The 20173-nt window shown below is 33.4% G+C and overlaps 1 protein-coding gene across 1 annotated transcript; it reads right to left on the bottom strand.

Moving 5' to 3' along the window:
* Positions 1 to 221: 221 nt before the first annotated feature.
* Positions 222 to 18534, bottom strand: LOC139517464 (prelamin-A/C-like). The gene is made up of 9 exons (XM_071308548.1): positions 18301 to 18534; positions 15109 to 15567; positions 14638 to 14727; positions 14081 to 14266; positions 13417 to 13696; positions 12071 to 12196; positions 8134 to 8354; positions 7080 to 7128; positions 222 to 562 (listed from the first exon to the last, which is right to left on the bottom strand). The coding sequence occupies exons 1-9, from the start codon at positions 18324 to 18326 to the stop codon at positions 551 to 553; spliced, it is 1449 nt and encodes a 482-aa protein (XP_071164649.1). The 5' UTR covers positions 18327 to 18534; the 3' UTR covers positions 222 to 550.
* Positions 18535 to 20173: the final 1639 nt, after the last annotated feature.

Genomic DNA, 20173 nt, shown 5'->3' with positions numbered 1-20173 from the left:
TCAAATGGTCTTCAAATTCGAACGTTATTTGGCCTTTTTAACTATTTTGATACCAGCGTAAATAATCCTGCTGGTCGTGAGTCTTTTGTTTCGATGCACGTCTGCGGTACACCATTTGAAGCCTGATATCTATGACGTCTTTGAATTTGGCATAGGTGACTCTTTGAAAACCACCCTTTTTCTTCTTATAAAGGCCAACATTTTTCACAGTTAACACTTGCTTCGAAAATAGAGTTTATTATGTAAATAGTTCGAAATAAATAGACAGTTAGTCAATCAGTAAAATAAAAAGATATAAAAAATATAGAATGAAAAGAAGTAATGAAAAATATTAGCACCTAACAGTGCACGTCAATATGATAAACGTCACGGTCTGTGATGTTAACGTACGTTCATCCACAATGTCTTATAATATCCGTTTCCCAATAACTCCATTGTTTTACATAAAAAGCAGCACATATAGGATTCTATTTAAAACAACAGACTATTCTAATTATTGTTCAAAACCGTCTTTACACAGTCGAATATGACAGTTCCATTTTCTTTTCTTTCAATATTTTCTCTACAAAACGAAGAAATGTATAGTTATACATGTCAAATTATTCATTACTAAGGTTTAAAAAAATACTTTCATTGTATGTGCCAGCTTGAAATTTCAACTTAAAATAGTTGTTTTATCTGTAACACTTATAATTTTCCATCAAACTTATTAAAAACTGTAGTTTCGACGCAAATACAAACACCGTATTTACTAGTGGAAATACTAAGTTTCTTTTTTGTCCTTGTATGTAAGGAAGAGCCGTTTTAAACTGTATTTACTTCATAATCTGGTTCAAATGAAAAGGTTTATATAAATTTCGATACTGAAATGTTAGTATTGTAACGTGTAACCGGGCGGGGACGTTTAGATATTTTTATCCTCGGGTTCGTACCAGTTTCCTGGGATTTGAAAAGCAATTCAAAAGTTCTAAAGTCAATAAAAAGTTTACACTATCACTATCAAATATGAAACAAATACTATACTACATAAAACGAATTTCAACACCTATCAACCTAACCCGAACTTGTTGAATTGAAAACTGTTTAAAACACTTTCAGTCTAATACTGTTTAAAACCAACAGTTTGAAACTATAGTCTGAAACCTAAATGTATCGAACTGGTTTGAAACATAAATGTATGAAACTGGTCTGAAACATAAATGTATGTGGAACGGGTCTGAAACCTAAATGTATGAAACTGGTCTGACGGTTTGGAACTGGTCTGAAACCTAAATGTTTGGAACTGGTCTGAAACCTAAATGTTTGGAACTAGTCTGAAACCTAAATGTTTGGAACTAGTCTGAGGCCTAAATGTTTGGAACTGGTCTGAAACCGAAATGTTTGGAACTAGTTTGAAACCTAAATGTTTGGAACTAGTCTGAGACCTAAATGTTTGGAACTGGTCTGAAACCGAAATGTTTGGAAATAGTTTGAAACCTTAATGTATCAAACGGGCTGAAACCTGAATGTATAAAACGGGGCTGAACCGAAATGTATCAACGGGCTGAAACCTGAATAAAACGAATGTATGGAAACTATTCAAACTGTTGTAAACTTTCGACGTATGAAACTTTATTAAAATATATTTATATAACTGTTGGACAGGGTAGCACTAAGGTATGGTTTAACAGCAAACACTCACTGCAATAGTGAGAGATGTGGAACGCAAAACCTTAGCACTAACCCTGTTTATACAACTTCTACGGAACCGAAACTATTTATATTTTCTCAACAGGTTTCAAACACTCCACTTTGTTTGACAAATCCTGCTTCTCGTCTTCAAACATTAACGGTCCTACCTTTCTAGTCTTCTTCTATCAACGTCTCCGATAAGAATGACAATTTACACTGAATAGCTACCCACTATTTATACTTCTAACGCGGACCTCGAAGAGAGCACCCTAGCAACAACTGTACAGGTAAAGCGTCTGATAGCAACCAAGGATAAAGGGATGATTTTAGATACAGTTTTCAACGATAAAAAGATGATATGGGAAACTAATAGAGATATCGGAAAATATATAACTGTAGAACTATTATTATATTCTTAAACAGTAAATTCGTAACACTACCCACGCCTCCGATTTCATGCGTCCTCGCATGAGTTTTACAATTTTATACTGACTTAATCAAAACACAATCAAAACTGTTCTCGTTAAAACTAGCTGACACCATACCAAGGTTCTACTTTAAACCTCAATGTATCCACTCATTCCGCAGAATATCTCTCCCAGCAACTGTTTGTACACCGAGGGTTATACCATGATAACCAACTAATGGCTTTCCTACAACAATCTGTTGACAAACGTCAGACCTAGGGGTACCTTAGCCTACTCACAGTTCCGGGGTTCCTGTCAGCCTCTTTCGACTTGCATGTTCTTTCTGTTTTGTTTGTTAACTTTCTATTTTCAAAATATCCTACTTTAATTCACATTTGTACAAGCAACTGAATACTGAACTTAGATTAAACTTTGACCACATAAAACCATTTCAAATATTCTAGTTTGAATACCACTTGAAAAGTTGTGTTGCCAAAAACCGGTTTAAAACAATTTTGCCTCACAACAGGCCACTTATGGACCCCTCAATAAGAGTTCTTGTAAAGGGTTCTTTAACGTGCACAAGACGTGGTACTTCCTGAACACGGGACCTCGGATTTAACGTCCCCATCCGACGGACGGACATATACATTTATATACAACAGAAATCAAAAACAAGTTTTATAATACAGTTTCAAAATATATGACGCTTCCTGCATCAATAAACAAATATTTATTTCTTAAACCATCCAAACTGTCTCATGCTCCTCAACCTTTTCTATCTGGTGACCGTTCTCAACATACTTTGTTACAATCTTCACCATTTTCCATTCTTTTGTTACGTTGGTTTGTGTGGCCTGTTGTTTTGTTACAAACTTCTGTCTTTTCGGATGTTCCAATTCTTCACTTACTTCTTTCTCAATATTGTCCCTTCGTATGAAGGACTGACACTTTCTCTTTGTTGGTGCCAACACTAGTAATGGGGCACACCTTTTCCTTACTGTAGGGCCACTGCTTTCGTCTTTCGGCGTTTGATATACCTTCTTAGTTTCTTTCTTTTGTGACGTGTCTTCTTCAGAATATACCGTACAATGATAAACCGCTTCCTTCTCTTCATCCTTATCATTGACTGATCCGTCTGTGCCTTGTTCACTATAGCATGCTTTTAGTTTAGAATCCTGTCCATCGCTATATGCATCATCCGGATCATCTACACTGCTAATGTCATCCGAAATATCTTCTTTCAGGTTTTCAGGATCATACTGATCAAAATCATCTTGTCCTCTTTCTGTAACACCAACCTTCTTTTCAACAACTTTGTTACTCCGTTTAATAGTCTCCACTCTGTGAATGTTTTTCGTGTGTCTTTTTAGATACTCCTGCTTCTTAAAAACTGTTTCACAGTCTTCACATCTGATCTCAGACTTTCCTTCTACACAGAGAAGTAAATGATTTTTACCTTTTGCAACAAGAGCCCTACCTACTATTGCTTGATCAGTTCTCTTATAGTGATCTCTAGGTTGAACAAGTTTTGTTTTAAATGAGTCAGGAACTTCATTGAATATAACTCCATTTTCAACAATCTCACGTCTAGGGTGTGTGTTGATAGTTTCTGATACAGCAACCCTATCACAGCCTATGTGACCTTGGACATAGAATCTAACTTCATGTCCCTTAATAGTTAAAGTCCCCTTGTATATATTTATGTTAGCTTCATGTGTTCTCAAGAAATCTAACCCTAGTATACAATCTACATTAATGTCAGCAACTATGGCAGCGCTTACACATTTGAACGTGTCAGTTTCAATTTCAAGTTCAGTTTTGCCTGACACATGCAACGAATGTCCACTAGCTGTAAGTATATCCCTTTCAGTTGGAGTTAAATAAGGCATATTTGACATTTTCTTAAACATTTTAGTGGAGATAACTGTAACTGTAGCTCCAGTATCTATCAACAAATCTGTGATAATTCCGTTTACTTTTGCTTTCAGAAACATACCTGCATCAGGAAATAGTTTATGAACCCCCACTTTTCCCGGTGTCGAATCTGAATTTTCATAGTTTTGGTTAGTATACCTTGTTTTAGGTTTGTTCTGATATCTAGGGTTCTGATAATTATATTGAAAGTTTGGATAAGCAGGACAGTTAAATGCTCTGTGGCCTACCTCGTCACAAGCATAACACCTAAATGAACAGGGCTGCGGGGCACCACCCTGCTTCCTACCTTTATTGTTTTGTTTCAAGTCTCTCATTTCTTTTTGCAACTCTATTAATGTCTCTGACATGGTTTTCAAAAGCTGACTTGTCATGTTGTCAGCACTGTCTCTATTTTCAGACGCAGTTCGTAAAAATCCCTGACCTTCAATCCTTTTGCTTTCAGCTTTGTTAAAAGCCTCAAGCTCAACTGCATGTCTGATAGCGTCATTTAAGTCAGTAGGTCTTGCCTGCTTTATTCGGAGCCTCATATCCGAATCTATTAACGAGTCTATGAATTGTTCTTTCGCCAAAGTCTCCCGCACTTCGTTTGGTGCAGTTGCATACGCAAGGTTAGTTAACCTTCGTATGTCTTGGCCTAACTCAGGCAAGGTCTCTACAGCTCTCTGGTGTCTCTCTCTGAGCTGGGTTCTGTACAGCTCCGTTTGGTTAGACGGAGAAAAACGCTCTTCTAATGCCTTAACCAATTCTTTGAAATCTTGTCTAGACTCCTGGGTTAAGTTTCCCAAAACACCTTGAGCCTGACCCCTGAGAGAAACGGCCAAATACAGACCTTTCTCTTTGTCTGTCCAATTATTAATTTGGGAACATGCATCAAAATGTGACCTAAAGTCAAGCCAAGGACCTTTCCCATCATAGGTAGCAGTCTTTACTATGTTTCTATTTTTGTATCCATCCAAAGGATAGGATTGTTTATCTTCACAAGACTCGGTATCACGAGTTAAACCAGTTTTACTTGCTCTTTTTGTGACAAATTTGTCACTAATTGGGAATTGTAATTGTTCAGTAAAATGTTTCGAAGTTTGTTTTTCAGCAGCAGGTGTTGATGTTTCAAACCTGACTGATGATCTCGGTCGGGCTCCTAAACCGCCTCCATTTACACTACTACTTATATTTTTTTCATAAATCGGGGAGTTTGTTTGTTTTGACAATTGTTCGGAACGCCTGACTGAACCTATCCCCGAATCACTATGTCTAAACACTGTTCGGGGTGTATCAACCTGGGAAATTGATCTGTCTTTAACATGCCGATATTTTTCTAATTCGGCAGTTAAAATATTTATTTCCAAACTTAACTGTTCCTCAGTTAAACTTATGTCAGAATCATATAAAACACTATCTGTCCTATGTGAATTCATGATAAAATACAATTTATATGTACAAAATACGGTTGAGAAATGCTAGACAAATCCCACCGCTAAGCCACCATTTGTAACGTGTAACCGGGCGGGGACGTTTAGATATTTTTATCCTCGGGTTCGTACCAGTTTCCTGGGATTTGAAAAGCAATTCAAAAGTTCTAAAGTCAATAAAAAGTTTACACTATCACTATCAAATATGAAACAAATACTATACTACATAAAACGAATTTCAACACCTATCAACCTAACCCGAACTTGTTGAATTGAAAACTGTTTAAAACACTTTCAGTCTAATACTGTTTAAAACCAACAGTTTGAAACTATAGTCTGAAACCTAAATGTATCGAACTGGTTTGAAACATAAATGTATGAAACTGGTCTGAAACATAAATGTATGTGGAACGGGTCTGAAACCTAAATGTATGAAACTGGTCTGACGGTTTGGAACTGGTCTGAAACCTAAATGTTTGGAACTGGTCTGAAACCTAAATGTTTGGAACTAGTCTGAAACCTAAATGTTTGGAACTAGTCTGAGGCCTAAATGTTTGGAACTGGTCTGAAACCGAAATGTTTGGAACTAGTTTGAAACCTAAATGTTTGGAACTAGTCTGAGACCTAAATGTTTGGAACTGGTCTGAAACCGAAATGTTTGGAAATAGTTTGAAACCTTAATGTATCAAACGGGCTGAAACCTGAATGTATAAAACGGGGCTGAACCGAAATGTATCAACGGGCTGAAACCTGAATAAAACGAATGTATGGAAACTATTCAAACTGTTGTAAACTTTCGACGTATGAAACTTTATTAAAATATATTTATATAACTGTTGGACAGGGTAGCACTAAGGTATGGTTTAACAGCAAACACTCACTGCAATAGTGAGAGATGTGGAACGCAAAACCTTAGCACTAACCCTGTTTATACAACTTCTACGGAACCGAAACTATTTATATTTTCTCAACAGGTTTCAAACACTCCACTTTGTTTGACAAATCCTGCTTCTCGTCTTCAAACATTAACGGTCCTACCTTTCTAGTCTTCTTCTATCAACGTCTCCGATAAGAATGACAATTTACACTGAATAGCTACCCACTATTTATACTTCTAACGCGGACCTCGAAGAGAGCACCCTAGCAACAACTGTACAGGTAAAGCGTCTGATAGCAACCAAGGATAAAGGGATGATTTTAGATACAGTTTTCAACGATAAAAAGATGATATGGGAAACTAATAGAGATATCGGAAAATATATAACTGTAGAACTATTATTATATTCTTAAACAGTAAATTCGTAACACTATGTATGTTTTTCCTATTGTGATAATCTTATGTAAAACAAATACATACCCTGTGTTGACCTATAGGTGTATTTAACGGATGTAGTCAAAAATTTTGAGATCTGGAATTTGAAATTGACTCATTAAAACAGAAGAGCATTATGTTATGGAACTCCTTTTCGATATATTTGATTTAAAACAATGGCGGAAAAAGGTAAACTTTTATTATCTTATTGCCATATAAGCAGGAGATTTTGCTAGCCATAAAACCAGGTTCAACTCACCATATTTTCTTAAAATGTCCTGTACCAAGTAAGGAATATGGCATTTCACACTATATAGGCTTTACTGTTATACTCGTACTTACCTTTCCATATGGTGTTGATACTTGGATTCGGTTTACAGGTGTTCTCAATCTAAAGATAACATCATAAAAAGTTTAACATTTTTTGTTTGCAAATTTACCATGCTAGTCGTAGCAGCTGTTTTTCGTCCTTTTTGGACGTGTTTTAAATTTCACCAATATAAGCAGAACCTATCAGAATAATATATGTGTGCATTTTGCATACCTTTGTCCCATACTGTTATCATTACATGTAGTTAAATACATTTTGAAAATCGGAATCTACGATGGTTAAGATGGTACCTGACAATAAGATAGCAATATAGGAAACCAAAAGATATACAATTAGTCTTTGATGTTTAGAAAGACACTTACATCATTTATCAAGTCGTTTATTATCCTAAGTTTTCAAAAGTACCATAGGTTTAGAAAATAAACATGACATTCCGAAAAAACAGACATAGAACACAAAGCAACAACTTTAAATAGTCAACTAAGCCGCTTATCAAATAAATGTGAAACCTTACATCTCAATGTTACATACTGCTGTATGCATTCGTGTGACCCAAAATTTGTAGTTTGTAATTCTATTTTGCTGTTTGTATGTACTATTCTTATTTAATTTTAGGTGTTCCGTTGTTATTTTGTATTCAACATGTCGAAATGAACTATTGTATTATTTATTTATAGGATTTTCTGTCCTGATTTTTGTACTGTATTCCTGTCATGTAATGTTGACATTTTAGCTTATTTTTATCATTGCAATTAAGCGAGAGGTTTGGATAGCCGTGAAACCAGGTTCAACCCACTATTTTTACTTAAAATGTCCTGCACCAAGTCCGGAAGGTTGACAGTTGTTATCAAGTGGTTCGTTTCTATATATGTTTCTTTTGCATTTGTTTTTGTGGTATTTCAGAATTTCTTTTGTTCTGTTGTTTTTCTCTTATAGTTTATGTGTTTCCCTAGGTTTTGGTTTGTTACCCAGATTTGTTTTCTCTCAATCGATTATTGACTTTCGAATAGGGTATACTACTGTTGCCTTTTTTTTCACATTCACTAATTATGTGTTTATAGATACCTCTTTTCCTCCTCTGATAGTAGTATCTTCATGGCTTCGATTTCTGCTTTAAGCGGAATGTATGATTCCTTGGATACATTCAATTCTTGCAGTTTTGCAAACACAGCATTTTGCATGTCTTGTAATCTTTTCTCCATTTCACGAAGCTGGGCAGCTGCCATCAACCTTTCTTGTGCAATAAGATCTCCCAACGATTGTTTTTCTTGTGATAAAGAGCTTACCTACAATAATCCATGTAATGTAATGGAGTAAATAATCTCCAAGTGATTTTCTTTTTTTAATGGTAAAAGAAAATATTTTTTATCGTCATTTATAATCTTAAAGATACAGTAAAAATACTTTACATTGGACAATCCTAATATTTGTGTATGGTTGTTTTAATCTTGAATCCGAAAATGTTGGTTAAAATTTTAACGGAATTGTGTTGTTTGATTGCATTATAAGTACAGCAGTATTACTGACGGCAAAAGTAAGTTGCCGAAGGCCATACGGTGACTTATTATTGCTATCATCTTCGTCATCTTGGACTCTGGGGGAGAGTTGACTCATTGGCGATCATTCCACTCCTGTTTAATTTCACAATTGTTAAAATTGTACAAGTGTCTATAAGTCCGTTTGACTTCTATAAATCTTCAAAAAATAATTCTTAAAAATTCATTTTTAAAGATAAATATTTGTTTTCTTCATGTATGTTAATGTATGATATATACGAACTCTGACTATGAATATCATAATTTTAAACCTATAATCAAAAAAGTTACTCATAAGGTCTCTATGTTACTTCAATTTATTTTAATATAAAATACTCAATGGAGTACCATGTGACTTTACTCATTTAAATAACTCTGGTCATGTGTGCATGCTTTTGTATTTCTCATTGAATACAGAAAGCTCAGTAATCACATGACCAGAGTTATTTAAATGAGTAAAGTCACATGGTACAATGAAACATGTTTAGAGCACATGTCTAATGTTTTTGTTTTGAATGGAAGGCTGTTACACTACTCATACGTACTCCATTGAGTATTTTATATTAAAATAAATTAGAGTAACATAGAGACCTAATGAGTAACTTTTTTGATTATAGGTTTAAAATTATGATATGCATAGTCAGAGTTCGTATATATCATACATTAACATACATGAAGAAAAAAAATATTTATCTTTAAAAAATGAAATTTTAAGAATTATTTTTTGAAGATTTATAGAAGTCAAACGGACTATAATGGGATACCAGCAAGATTGGTTGAAAATTGAATCGTGCAAATCAGAACTCTTTCAGCATAAGTGATAGTCATATCAAATATGCAACTAAATCTGAATATTGCAAGATTGAAATTTTCAGTATCCAGTTATACAGGTCGGGACCACTACCTTATATGGAAATGCATAAATTAGCATACTTATGTTCTCGCACATGCAATTGTTTATTTACATGTGACGCAATTTATTTTTACCTAGGTTTTTGGCCAATCCAGTAAATGAGTCACAATACATGATGGACTACTACGTGTTTACAATCAACCAAGAACACGTGTTATTTACTGAAATACAACACATTTTTTCGTGCAAAGCGGGATTCACAATTTCGCTTAGTTTTTCATTTTGTTTATCCTCATTTATAGTTCGTGATATAAAGTATTACTTCCATGCTCAGATTAGCGAAGAGGTGTTTCTATGCGAAGAAAAAAGGGTTTGAATTACCCGATATATAGCCATTAACATTTTTTGATGATGGCACAGAGATTTCATGTATTTGTCCACCAGAAGCAACGAAACAACAGCGAAAAATCACAATTACCCATGAGACAAACTTACTGGTGTAAAGTAAGCCGTCGATAACAGCCGGTGCTGATATTCAAGAGTACCGCAATGTTCGTTTAGATAATTAAAGGCAAATGTGGGATCCTTGATATGTGTTCGTAAAAAAGGTGAAGAAATATTTACATACATGGCAGTGTTAACAAAATCTATAAGTATTTTTGTTGGTCACATTTCAGTATATGGGACTTCCAAACTGTTCCCTTTGTTTTGAAGGTTGTGAAGTCAGCAACTGTAGTTTCAGTTTGTTCGTTTTTTTAACGGGCTCGGACATTTGCCAAACTGAATAAAATCCTTACAGCTGATTTCTTAAACCTGCAAAGTAAAACTTTGGTTGGCTTGCTTGCTTTGTTTGTATAGTTGCTTATTCAAGCTTTGAAAATAAGATTGACATCTTTAAACAATATATATATATATATAGGCATAGTTCAACTTGTATATTTTATATTTTGTACAATATACAAACAAAGCAAGCAAGCTTACCAAAGTTTTGCTCCACATGCATTAGGAAATCAGCTGTAATGATTTTATCCATATCTATGTGCGACAAGGTGGAAAATTTGATATGTTTTGTGAAAATTGCATGCAGCGTTGGATCTATAATAAAAAAGAAGATGTGGTATGATTGCCAATGAGACAGCTGTCCCCAAGAGACCAAAATGACACAGAAATTAACATTTATAGATCACCGTACGGCCTTCACCAATGAGCAAAGCCCATACAACATAGACAGCTATAAAAGGCCCCGATATAACAATGTAAAACAATTCAAACGAGAAAACTAACGGCCTTAATTATATAAAAAAAAAAAATGAACGAAAAACAAATATGTAACACATAAACAAACGACAACCACTGAAATACAGGCTCCTATACAATATATATTTTTTTTGATGGGATTGATTTCTTGTCCTTTTATATATCTAATTGGGTCGGGGTTTTTTTTTTGATTGTTTGTAATTTTTGGGTCATTAATAGCTTACTTTTTAGCATTAGACCTATGACTGCTTACTTTACTTAATTATGTCTTTGTTGGAAAGATGTCTCATTTGGCACTCATACTTCATCTTCTTATTTCTCTATACAAAGCACGTTTTAGAAAAAAAATAATAGGCAATATGGCACCCACTATGATCCAGAGACTTTTAATATTGGAGATATTTGACATAGGTCAACAGGACAGCAGCCGAACGATAAAAAACTCTGAGGTATATTTTGTGATAAAATTAGCAACAAACGGATATTATCGATGGATGAAACTATAAAAAATATATTGAGCTATATACCGTACCCGCTCAGTGGCGGATCCAGGGGGCGGGGGTTCCGGGGGATGGACCCTCTTTTTTTGGACGATCAGTGCATTTGGATGGGGACATGTAGTTGGAACCCCTCCCCTTTTGTCCAGGGTTAGGACCCCCCTTTTTATAATTGCTGTACCTGCCCTTTCATAACACTTATTTTTAGCATACTGAATATTATGATGTTCTTACTATTAGTTCAGGTCCTTATAAAAAAAAACCACACATTCAGTACAGAAAGAAGTGTTTCAATGAAAGTTTCGTGTTTTTCTAGGCAGAAATGATTTTGCAATAACATTATACAGGTTTAAAAGGGCTCAAATGATTTTCTTACTGGACAGTGGTCACTTCATTTGATATTTCACTGTGTCATGTCGTGAAATTAATGCTGGTTCAATTCATAACAATGCACAAAACCGGTTCAACTACTTTTGCAAGGCGAAAAAGAAAGTCGAATCGTGAAGCCAATAAACAATATTTTTTTAAACTGAGCATGCAAATTGAAGATTACGTTATATATTTTACATTAAATATATTTGCAGAATAAAAACTTTGGTAATGAGAGTCCCAGACAATATATTAATTGACTGTTTTCCCACTAATTCCACGTGTTTTAAGTAGTAGTTTACTCGTAGTAGCCCACAATGCATTGTAGTTCATTGAGTCGATTGGTCAGTTTTTCAAGGCCATATTGGCCTTGTGTTTTGGAAATTACTATGCAAATATATTCTGACGTCAGAAAATCTAGAGTTCTCGACCTGTTATAGGAATTACATTCACAATGATTTCAACATCACATTTAATAAGAAAATATTTACCTGTCCTTCAAGATTAGCAATTTTGGCTTTTAAATCACCGAAACTTCCGAAAATTCCAGCCTTCTCTTTTTCTAGTCTCGCTAAAGCAGCGGAGTCACTCTCCATTTTTACTCTTAATGTAGAGATCTGAAAAGATAAAATAATAATTATGAAATCAATTAAAAGATATGGATTAGCGTTTATAAAAAGAACCAGTATAGGATATAAAGAACATGAATGTGTCCATAGTACACGGATGCCCCACTTGCAATATCATTTTCCATGTTCAGTGGACCGTGAAATTGGGGTCAAAACTTTAATTTAGAATTAAAATTAGAAAGATCATATCATGGGGATCATGTGTACTAAGTTTCAAGTTGATGTGACTTCAACTTCATCAAAAACTACCTTGACCAAAAACTTTAACCAAAACTTTAACCTGAACTTCGCACTATCATTTTCTTTGTTCAGTGGACCGTGAATTGGGGTCAAAACTTTAATTTGGAATTAAAATTAGAAAGATCATATCATAGGGAACATGTGTACTAAGTTTCAAGTTGATTGGACTTCAACTTCATCAAAAACTACCTTGACCAAAAACTTTAACCAAAACTTTAACCTGAACTTCGCACTATCATTTTCTTTGTTCAGTGGACCGTGAAAATGGGGTCAAAACTTTAATTTGGAATTAAAATTAGAAAGATCATATCATAGGGAACATGTGTACTAAGTTTCAAGTTGATTGGACTTCAACTTCATCAAAAACTACCTTGATAAAAAAAAGCGGGACGAACGGACGGACGGACGAACGAACGAACACACAGACCAGAAAACATAATGTCCCTCTACTATCGTAGGTGGTATTATCGTAGGTGGTACTATCGTAGGTGGGGCATAAAAATTATATCGAAATGCACTTTGAATAAAGAACTATCCCATTTGTCACTGCTGGTGGAGATTTATTTCCCCGAGGATATCACCAGCCCAGTAGTCAGCACTTCTGTGTTGACTTGAGTTATCATTGATATGTACATAATAATAAATTAACTGTGAATTTTTGAAATACTAAGGCTCTTCTTCCTCAGGAATAGATTAACTTAGTTGTATTTTGGCAAAACTTTTGGGAATTTTTGGTCCTCAATGCTCTTCAACTTCTTTATTTATTTGGCCTTTTAAACATTTTTTGATTCGAGCGTCACTGATGAGTCTTTTGTAGACGAAACGCGCGTCTGGCGTAAGTGTACACGTAAGAGTCCTGGTATCTATGATGAGTTTATTTACAAATTTTAAATATACATTTGTAAATATAATTAAATGGCAATTTCTTTTATTTGTTACATTGAAAAGTCTTATAATATGTATATTACGCTGTCATTGTGTTTCCTTTCAGTCTCAGCCTGGTGCTTTCTCATATCTTCCTCTGCTGCTAGCCTCACTTGTCTCAGTAACTGTGGTATATCTGTGTCCGATTTGTTCTGCTCTCGGATTTTAGACTCCAGACTCACTATAGTAGTGGTTGATGTGTCTAAGCGTTGTTTTAAATCACTCAACTGCTGTCTTAGAATGTTGTTGTCAAATTCGGCTTTCTTGGCATAGGCAGCAAATTTTTCCTCAATATCTTTTCTAATTTGCTGCTCTTTCTCCCATCTTATACGTTTAAATAAAATGAGAAAAAAAAGTTAATGTGATCGTAAGACAATAGAGCTATTGATTTCAATTTCATAGGACAAAACTGAACAGACTGCCTTATGTTGTTTAATCTTAGTTCTTGATTGCGATATTCTTCATATGTTTTTTTTTTTAAACAAACATGATATGTCTTCTTAGTCAAAGACTTTAGATTCTTTAGTTTTCTTGACTTTATTTCCTTTTTACATATCTTACACAAAAAAACAAGTCTTATTTTGTTAGAGTTTAATCTGTAAACTAGTGAACCCAGTAAAACCAGTGTAACATGGCGTATTATTTTGAATTAAGCCATTTTGCTCGCATATTTACCTGGCACTACAGTAAAATGGATTTATTGTTTACCTTCCTTTGAAGTCTTCTCTTTCTCTGGAGAAATCTGCTACTTGTTTTCTTAGCGTTGGACTCTCGTCGACAGGTTTAGGAGCTGACTTTATTTTTGTTAGTTCTTGCTCAAGACAACTTATCTTCAACTGATAGTTATTGATGTTATTGACTAGTTCATTGTTCTTGCTTATTTCTTGTGTCAGCCTTTATATAAAAAAAAACCGTTAATAAATTATAACAAATAAACACAAATGATTTAGTTATAATGAAATCAGACATTTAAAAACATGTATTACTTAATCTTACCGTGTCATGTCGCAGCTTGAATTTAAGAGCAATACCAAATTTTGATTTTCTTAGTAGGTAGTTGATTAATGGTTTTATCTAAATGAAGATTTATTCATCCCATACGGTAACTGACAAATTCTTTTAATGTTTCTTTGATTCTAACAATAGTGTAAAGATGATATTCTATTTCTGAGAATTTTCCAACTCTCCTGACTATCAAAAAATCGAAAAACCTTACCTATATTATAACTTTCTGTTGTAACTATTTTGTTAATAAAAAAAATTACCTGTTTTCCAAATCTTTTATAGCTTGTAAATAGCTTCCATTTTGTTGTTGATATTTGTTCTTTTCAGAAACAGTGTCTTGAAGCTGTCGTCTATAAAAAATCAAAAGTGATAAGTAGTTATTATAATTCCACGATACTATCTGAACTATTCTAATTTTAATGACAAATAAGGTATAAACATGGTATGCCGATTGTATGAGTATGTGTCAATAATGTATAATTATGTATGAGTGCCAATGAGACAACTCTCATTCATTTAGTCCGTCAAATTTTAAGCAGGTCATGGAACATGATATGTATAATATGTATTTTGGAAATTAGACAGGAGTCAACTGCGGAGATTAACTTTTTTTGTCTGTGTGTAAATTTTACATACGTCTCATTCGTAATCTTGTACTTTCATATTGAAAGGAATTTTTTTGTTTCGTAATTTGTAAAAGAATATGTGTAATATTTTCAAGAATAGTTTACCTTATATTGTTGAGTTCAGATTCATACATTGCTTTCAGTTTTCCCAATTCATCTTCCAGTATTTTAATAGACTGTATGAAAGCAGCTGAATCTGTTTGTCCATTTTTTTCTCCAAGCTGTCTTACTCTTGTGATGTATTCAGATAATCTATTATTCAGTCTCAGTAATTCATCCTTGTCGGACAATCGACCGAATGAAGATTGTGGTCTGTAGTTGGTTGTTGGTGTTCCAGGGCTGTACTGTAAACCTTGTAGTCCCTGAGTTGCTGACCGGTCGAGTCCATGAGATGCTGGCCTTTCCAGTCCAAGCGTTGCTGACCGTTCCAATGATTTCGATATGTCACTGACGCTTATTTTGCTCTGCTTATGACCTGGGTTTAAGCTTTTTGACATAGAATTGCTTTTTCCTAAAGATTTTCCTGGATAGCCATAGTATGTTCTGTATGTCGTGTTGAAAGAACTTAGAAAAGATAATATAGAATTACAACAGCCGCATACAAAATACTTCTATAACAAATGATTTTCTTTTACTTAGTAAATAGAAATTTCAGAATAAAAAATCTAGTTTGCTCATTATTCAACAACCTACTTGTCTTGAGTGTTGTACAACTAATCGATTTTAAAAAAAACCCTGGCCATAAAAAATCAAATAAACGAACTTAGAAACAATAACTATATCAAACTATATTGAAAAACAATTTTCTCTTTCAACGCATAGAAAAAATCGTTTTAGTTATCTTGTGAAATTAATAATAGGTTTGCGAGACATATATTGATAGGAATTCAATGGTTGTACTTTTAATCATAAATGTTTTAACTATCATATTTTTTTTTAAAACTTGACAGATTTTTTTTTTGTATAAGGTGGATTTTACCATGAGTTCATTTCGAAGAAGAAATCAGACACTCTTAGCACTCCGGGTATCATTAACAACTTCGAATTGAGTTGTGATATAAGACCAATAGTGTTGTAGTCTCGCGGATTGTACTTGGTCACTCATATATTGTTTAAAAGGTAAAATTCAATATTTGCTGAGAAAAAAAAATCATTTTAGATTAAGAAACTTATATCCCTAATGCAAATATCTAATTCCTTGTTCTGATTTGGCTATCATTGATGTCCTTTTTCTTTTGGCCATCTTTTGCAACGTTTTAACTAGGTTTCGGACTTTCAATTGAAATTTTTCAGCTTCGAGAGGTATAAATTGTCGAAATGCATGTACAAATGGTATCATTTATGATATAACAGCTCTGAGAAATCTGAATACCATTCTCTCTGAAATTGTCGGTTTATTGTTGTATGGTTAAAAGTTTTTTTTTACAATTGAAAGTGACGTCTATTTCATCAGGTTGGTACTTTGAGATTACTTTCAGTACCTGTGATTATTCTTTGTTACGGTATTATTCAGTTCTGTTTTATCTGTATATCTTTGGTGTCTGATATATCGTATACGTTTCATTTTAGTATATAAAAATGTTTTTCTGTTACAAATCATGATGTATTGTTTTATGTGTACATGTCATGCTGCCTGCCCATCAAGGGCCCTTGATTGGAATAATAAATATTCTTATTCTTATTCTTATTATACTGTGGTTCATTTGTATTTGACTGTTCCAAGTCGGGGTCAACGTAAGTAGAGGGTTCATTCCCTTTTGACGTTGGGAATCAAGTGGTATAGATTCCAATATCTGTGTGTACTGTTAGGTAAGTTATTTCTTTCACAAATGTTAATTCTTATTTTCTTATTGTCGGTTTATGATTTTTGTAATTGGCGAGCTTTCACATACCGGTATCTGGCATATTGATATTTACGATTTTAATCTTCAATCATAAGTTTTATAATGAAGGATATTAAAAAAAAATAAGTAAGGACTGAAATTGGTAAAATATTATTAATAAATTCTAACACTTTTGTACAATATATATACAGGTATATATACTTAAAGATATAAGATCTGATGTTAAAATGAATGTATTTTTTTTAATTTAAAGCAAGGCCGGACGCTGACCTTTAATTGTTTAAATCTTCGTCATATGAACCCTGTTGAATAGTTGTTTCAATAGCATTCATACAATGTTCCATTATGTTTATACTTTTATACACTACTAAAGAAAAATCCAAATCACACAAATGCGAAAGAAATGAGTATGGGATGAATGAGCGTGAGGATAGAACTCTGTAAAATCCTGTATGACTATATTATATTGATTTTACTGCTGGATTTGGTAGTTCAAAAATGTTCCGGTTCTCTTTTTTTTCTTCGATTTTGAATAAATGCTGAACGTTACATATTTAATTTAGTAATAAATTATGGTTATATACTGGTTATTATTAACAGATATCTTCAAACTTGCTCACCAAAAACAGAACAGCAACTCGTTTCACTAAAAACCCTAAGTTAGAAAAAATATTCGTATTTATCATGAAAATTTCAATATAATTTCCGATCAATTTTTGACGAACACTTTAGTGTGAAAAGAGCCCCATGTCACCGGCAACCGCAATAAAAAAAAACGTAATCAATACATTTTCATGATAAAATGGTAAAAAGAAAAATTACATAAGTGCTGAACTGCGAGGAAAATTCAAACGGAAAGTCAAATGGCAAAATCAAAAGCTCTCAAACACATAAAACAAAAAGACAACAACTGTCATATTTCTGACTTGGTACATGCATGTTTTAAAGTAAAAAATGGTGGAATAAACCTAGTTTTATGAGTAAACCTAGTTTTATAGCTAGCTAAACCTCTCACTTGTATGACAGTCGCATTAATTTTCAATAAATGTACATTTGATTGGTTAATACAATGGTTGCCAGACATTCCTTAGTCCAATGTTAAACGATTTCCTCGTTTACTTTATGACTATGTATGTAATGGTTTTCTTTATGATAATTTGGTTTTTTTTTAAACTGTCAATCCCAGTTTTTAACATATATATGTGCTATGTATTGCCACTGTATTTAAAGGCTCTCCGTGTGCTTATATCTTTTTCCGTTAAATTCACAAAAGAACCAGATATAATTATATATGCCTCACATTATGTTACTGACAAAACGTACACGACATAGTTTTATCGACAAATATATGATTATCTATAGTTATTTTAAAAGATTCAAAACAACATTTCCTAAAAAAAAATATTCCCTGTGGTCGAGTAGATTTCGTTTCCCCGGTGTATAAAAATCTTACCTTGGTTGGTACATGCCGTAATTCATTTTTCCTGGGAAATGGATGTCAGTTTACACTAGCAACATCCGTGTATTGATGATATTACAATGTTTGTGCATGGATAGTTTGTATCTATGGTTTCCATACGTAAATAAAAATAAACTTTAAATTTGCATATTTATTTGATTTTTCCGTTCGGGGTTTCTGATATAAATATGATGCACAACCAGTCAGTTGTTACGAACTCATCGGTTTGTTTGTTGATAGGCGTTTCTGTGTACTTTAGATTTATCTTATAAACATACTCTTCCGTTAATGGTTAAGTTTAAATTCTACTAATACCCAAGTATAAAAAGCAATATATTTTGAAAAATATAATATCGATGATTTCATGAGGCATAAAATAAGCTCAGTTTGATCTGATGTTTCTTCCATGGCAGAATAATGTGATAATTCTACTAATAATCGATTTCTTCGACATTTTTCTTAAGTGACAATGATTGAACAGTCTGCCGTCAATTGTTCTAACCATAGGTATTTTTCTTGATGTTACATGTTTTTGTTTAAGTTTTCAGCAATTCTAAGAAGGACAAGAATACAAAAATTCTCATAGAACAATAACACAATGGCGGGATGTATAAGTACAGAGCCAAGTCAAATGGATACCACCGAAACAGACTAAAAAGTAAAAGACAAATAAAAGAATACTATAACACGTCACTACAAAGAATCCATACTTTCTATAAAAAATGATAGATGAATGTGACAAAAATCGGGATCCAGTAGCCTGAACTGTGTAACCTTGCATCACAGACACTATAAATTCAAACAAACACACAAACTACTATAACAAGAACGCCAACAAACATAATGTGCAGTCGAAGTAGAGGCAAGAAATGAAAACAAAAATGTTCACAATTTGTATATTGCTGCTCAAGTGAGAAAAATTTATAATATCCAAATTGAAATCGTCTGCGGCTTGTCATATATTAGCCGCTTTACATTTATACCAGTATTTGTTACAGATGATGGTTGATTATGATTACCCTAGGATACCATCCAATCAGTAGCATTTGTTTTGGGCTGAATTAATTTGATAGGAACATTTCTACTGAATAGAAATTATAGAATTGTTTTCGATAGCTATGATTTCAACTTTCTTTAGAAAACATAAGTCTAGACGGTTTTGGTTCTGTGTTTCGATCATGTTGGTTTACATTACACTGTATCTGAAGCTTTTTAATTTTTTGGCTTATTGATCTCTAATATCCACGATGAACGTTATACTCGAAACATTTGACGTGTACACTGAATCGATGCCATACGTTTATATAACCATCAATTTGGGTTATTAATAATGGTGAATCTTTAGATGACGACTTTCGTGTATTTGTGTTATAGAGGTGAAGATTTTTTTTTTTTAAAATCTCCAAAAAACCTCCTTTTTATGATACCCTAAGAATGATTGTGAACAAAGTTATTTTGATCAGTAATTTTAACTAGAGGCTATAAGGATAGTATCGTAAAATTTGATATACGTTTGTATAGCTAATATCAATTTGAAAGCAACCCAATTGGTCATTATACTGATTAAAGAATGCACATCACGTTGTCTGATCATATAACTGTTTGTAGTGCAATACCAAATGTTTACAAGTTATTGAGATACGCCAATAGCATCCAATCAAAAATATTTCTTCCAATGTAGTTTGAATGTAATAGGCCTTCTTTCTATACTTACATAATACATAAACCGACTAATTAATAATTATAGTATTTTAAAGAAGCACTAGCCACTAAGCAAGTGGTATTATATAAGATTGACAGTCATACCACCATTAGCGATGTAAGTTTTAATGGCATAAAGTGAACACAGAATGAAAGAATACCAATT

The sequence above is a fragment of the Mytilus edulis genome, chromosome 3 (assembly GCF_963676685.1).
Source record: "Mytilus edulis chromosome 3, xbMytEdul2.2, whole genome shotgun sequence".
Classification (NCBI taxonomy): domain Eukaryota; kingdom Metazoa; phylum Mollusca; class Bivalvia; order Mytilida; family Mytilidae; genus Mytilus; species Mytilus edulis.
Note: the sequence above shows the minus strand (reverse complement) of the source record. Positions and strands in the feature narration are given on the sequence as shown.

Excerpts from the sequence above, each read along its gene's own strand:
- LOC139517464 (XM_071308548.1), bottom strand. The coding sequence starts at position 18,326 with ATGAATTACGGCATGTACCAACCAAG. Across the intron at positions 15,568-18,300 it reads TACGGCATGTACCAACCAAG|TTCTTTCAACACGACATACA; the intron begins GTAAGATTTTTA and ends ATCTTTTCTAAG. Across the intron at positions 14,267-14,637 it reads ATAAAAGATTTGGAAAACAG|GCTGACACAAGAAATAAGCA; the intron begins GTAATTTTTTTT and ends TTTTATATAAAG.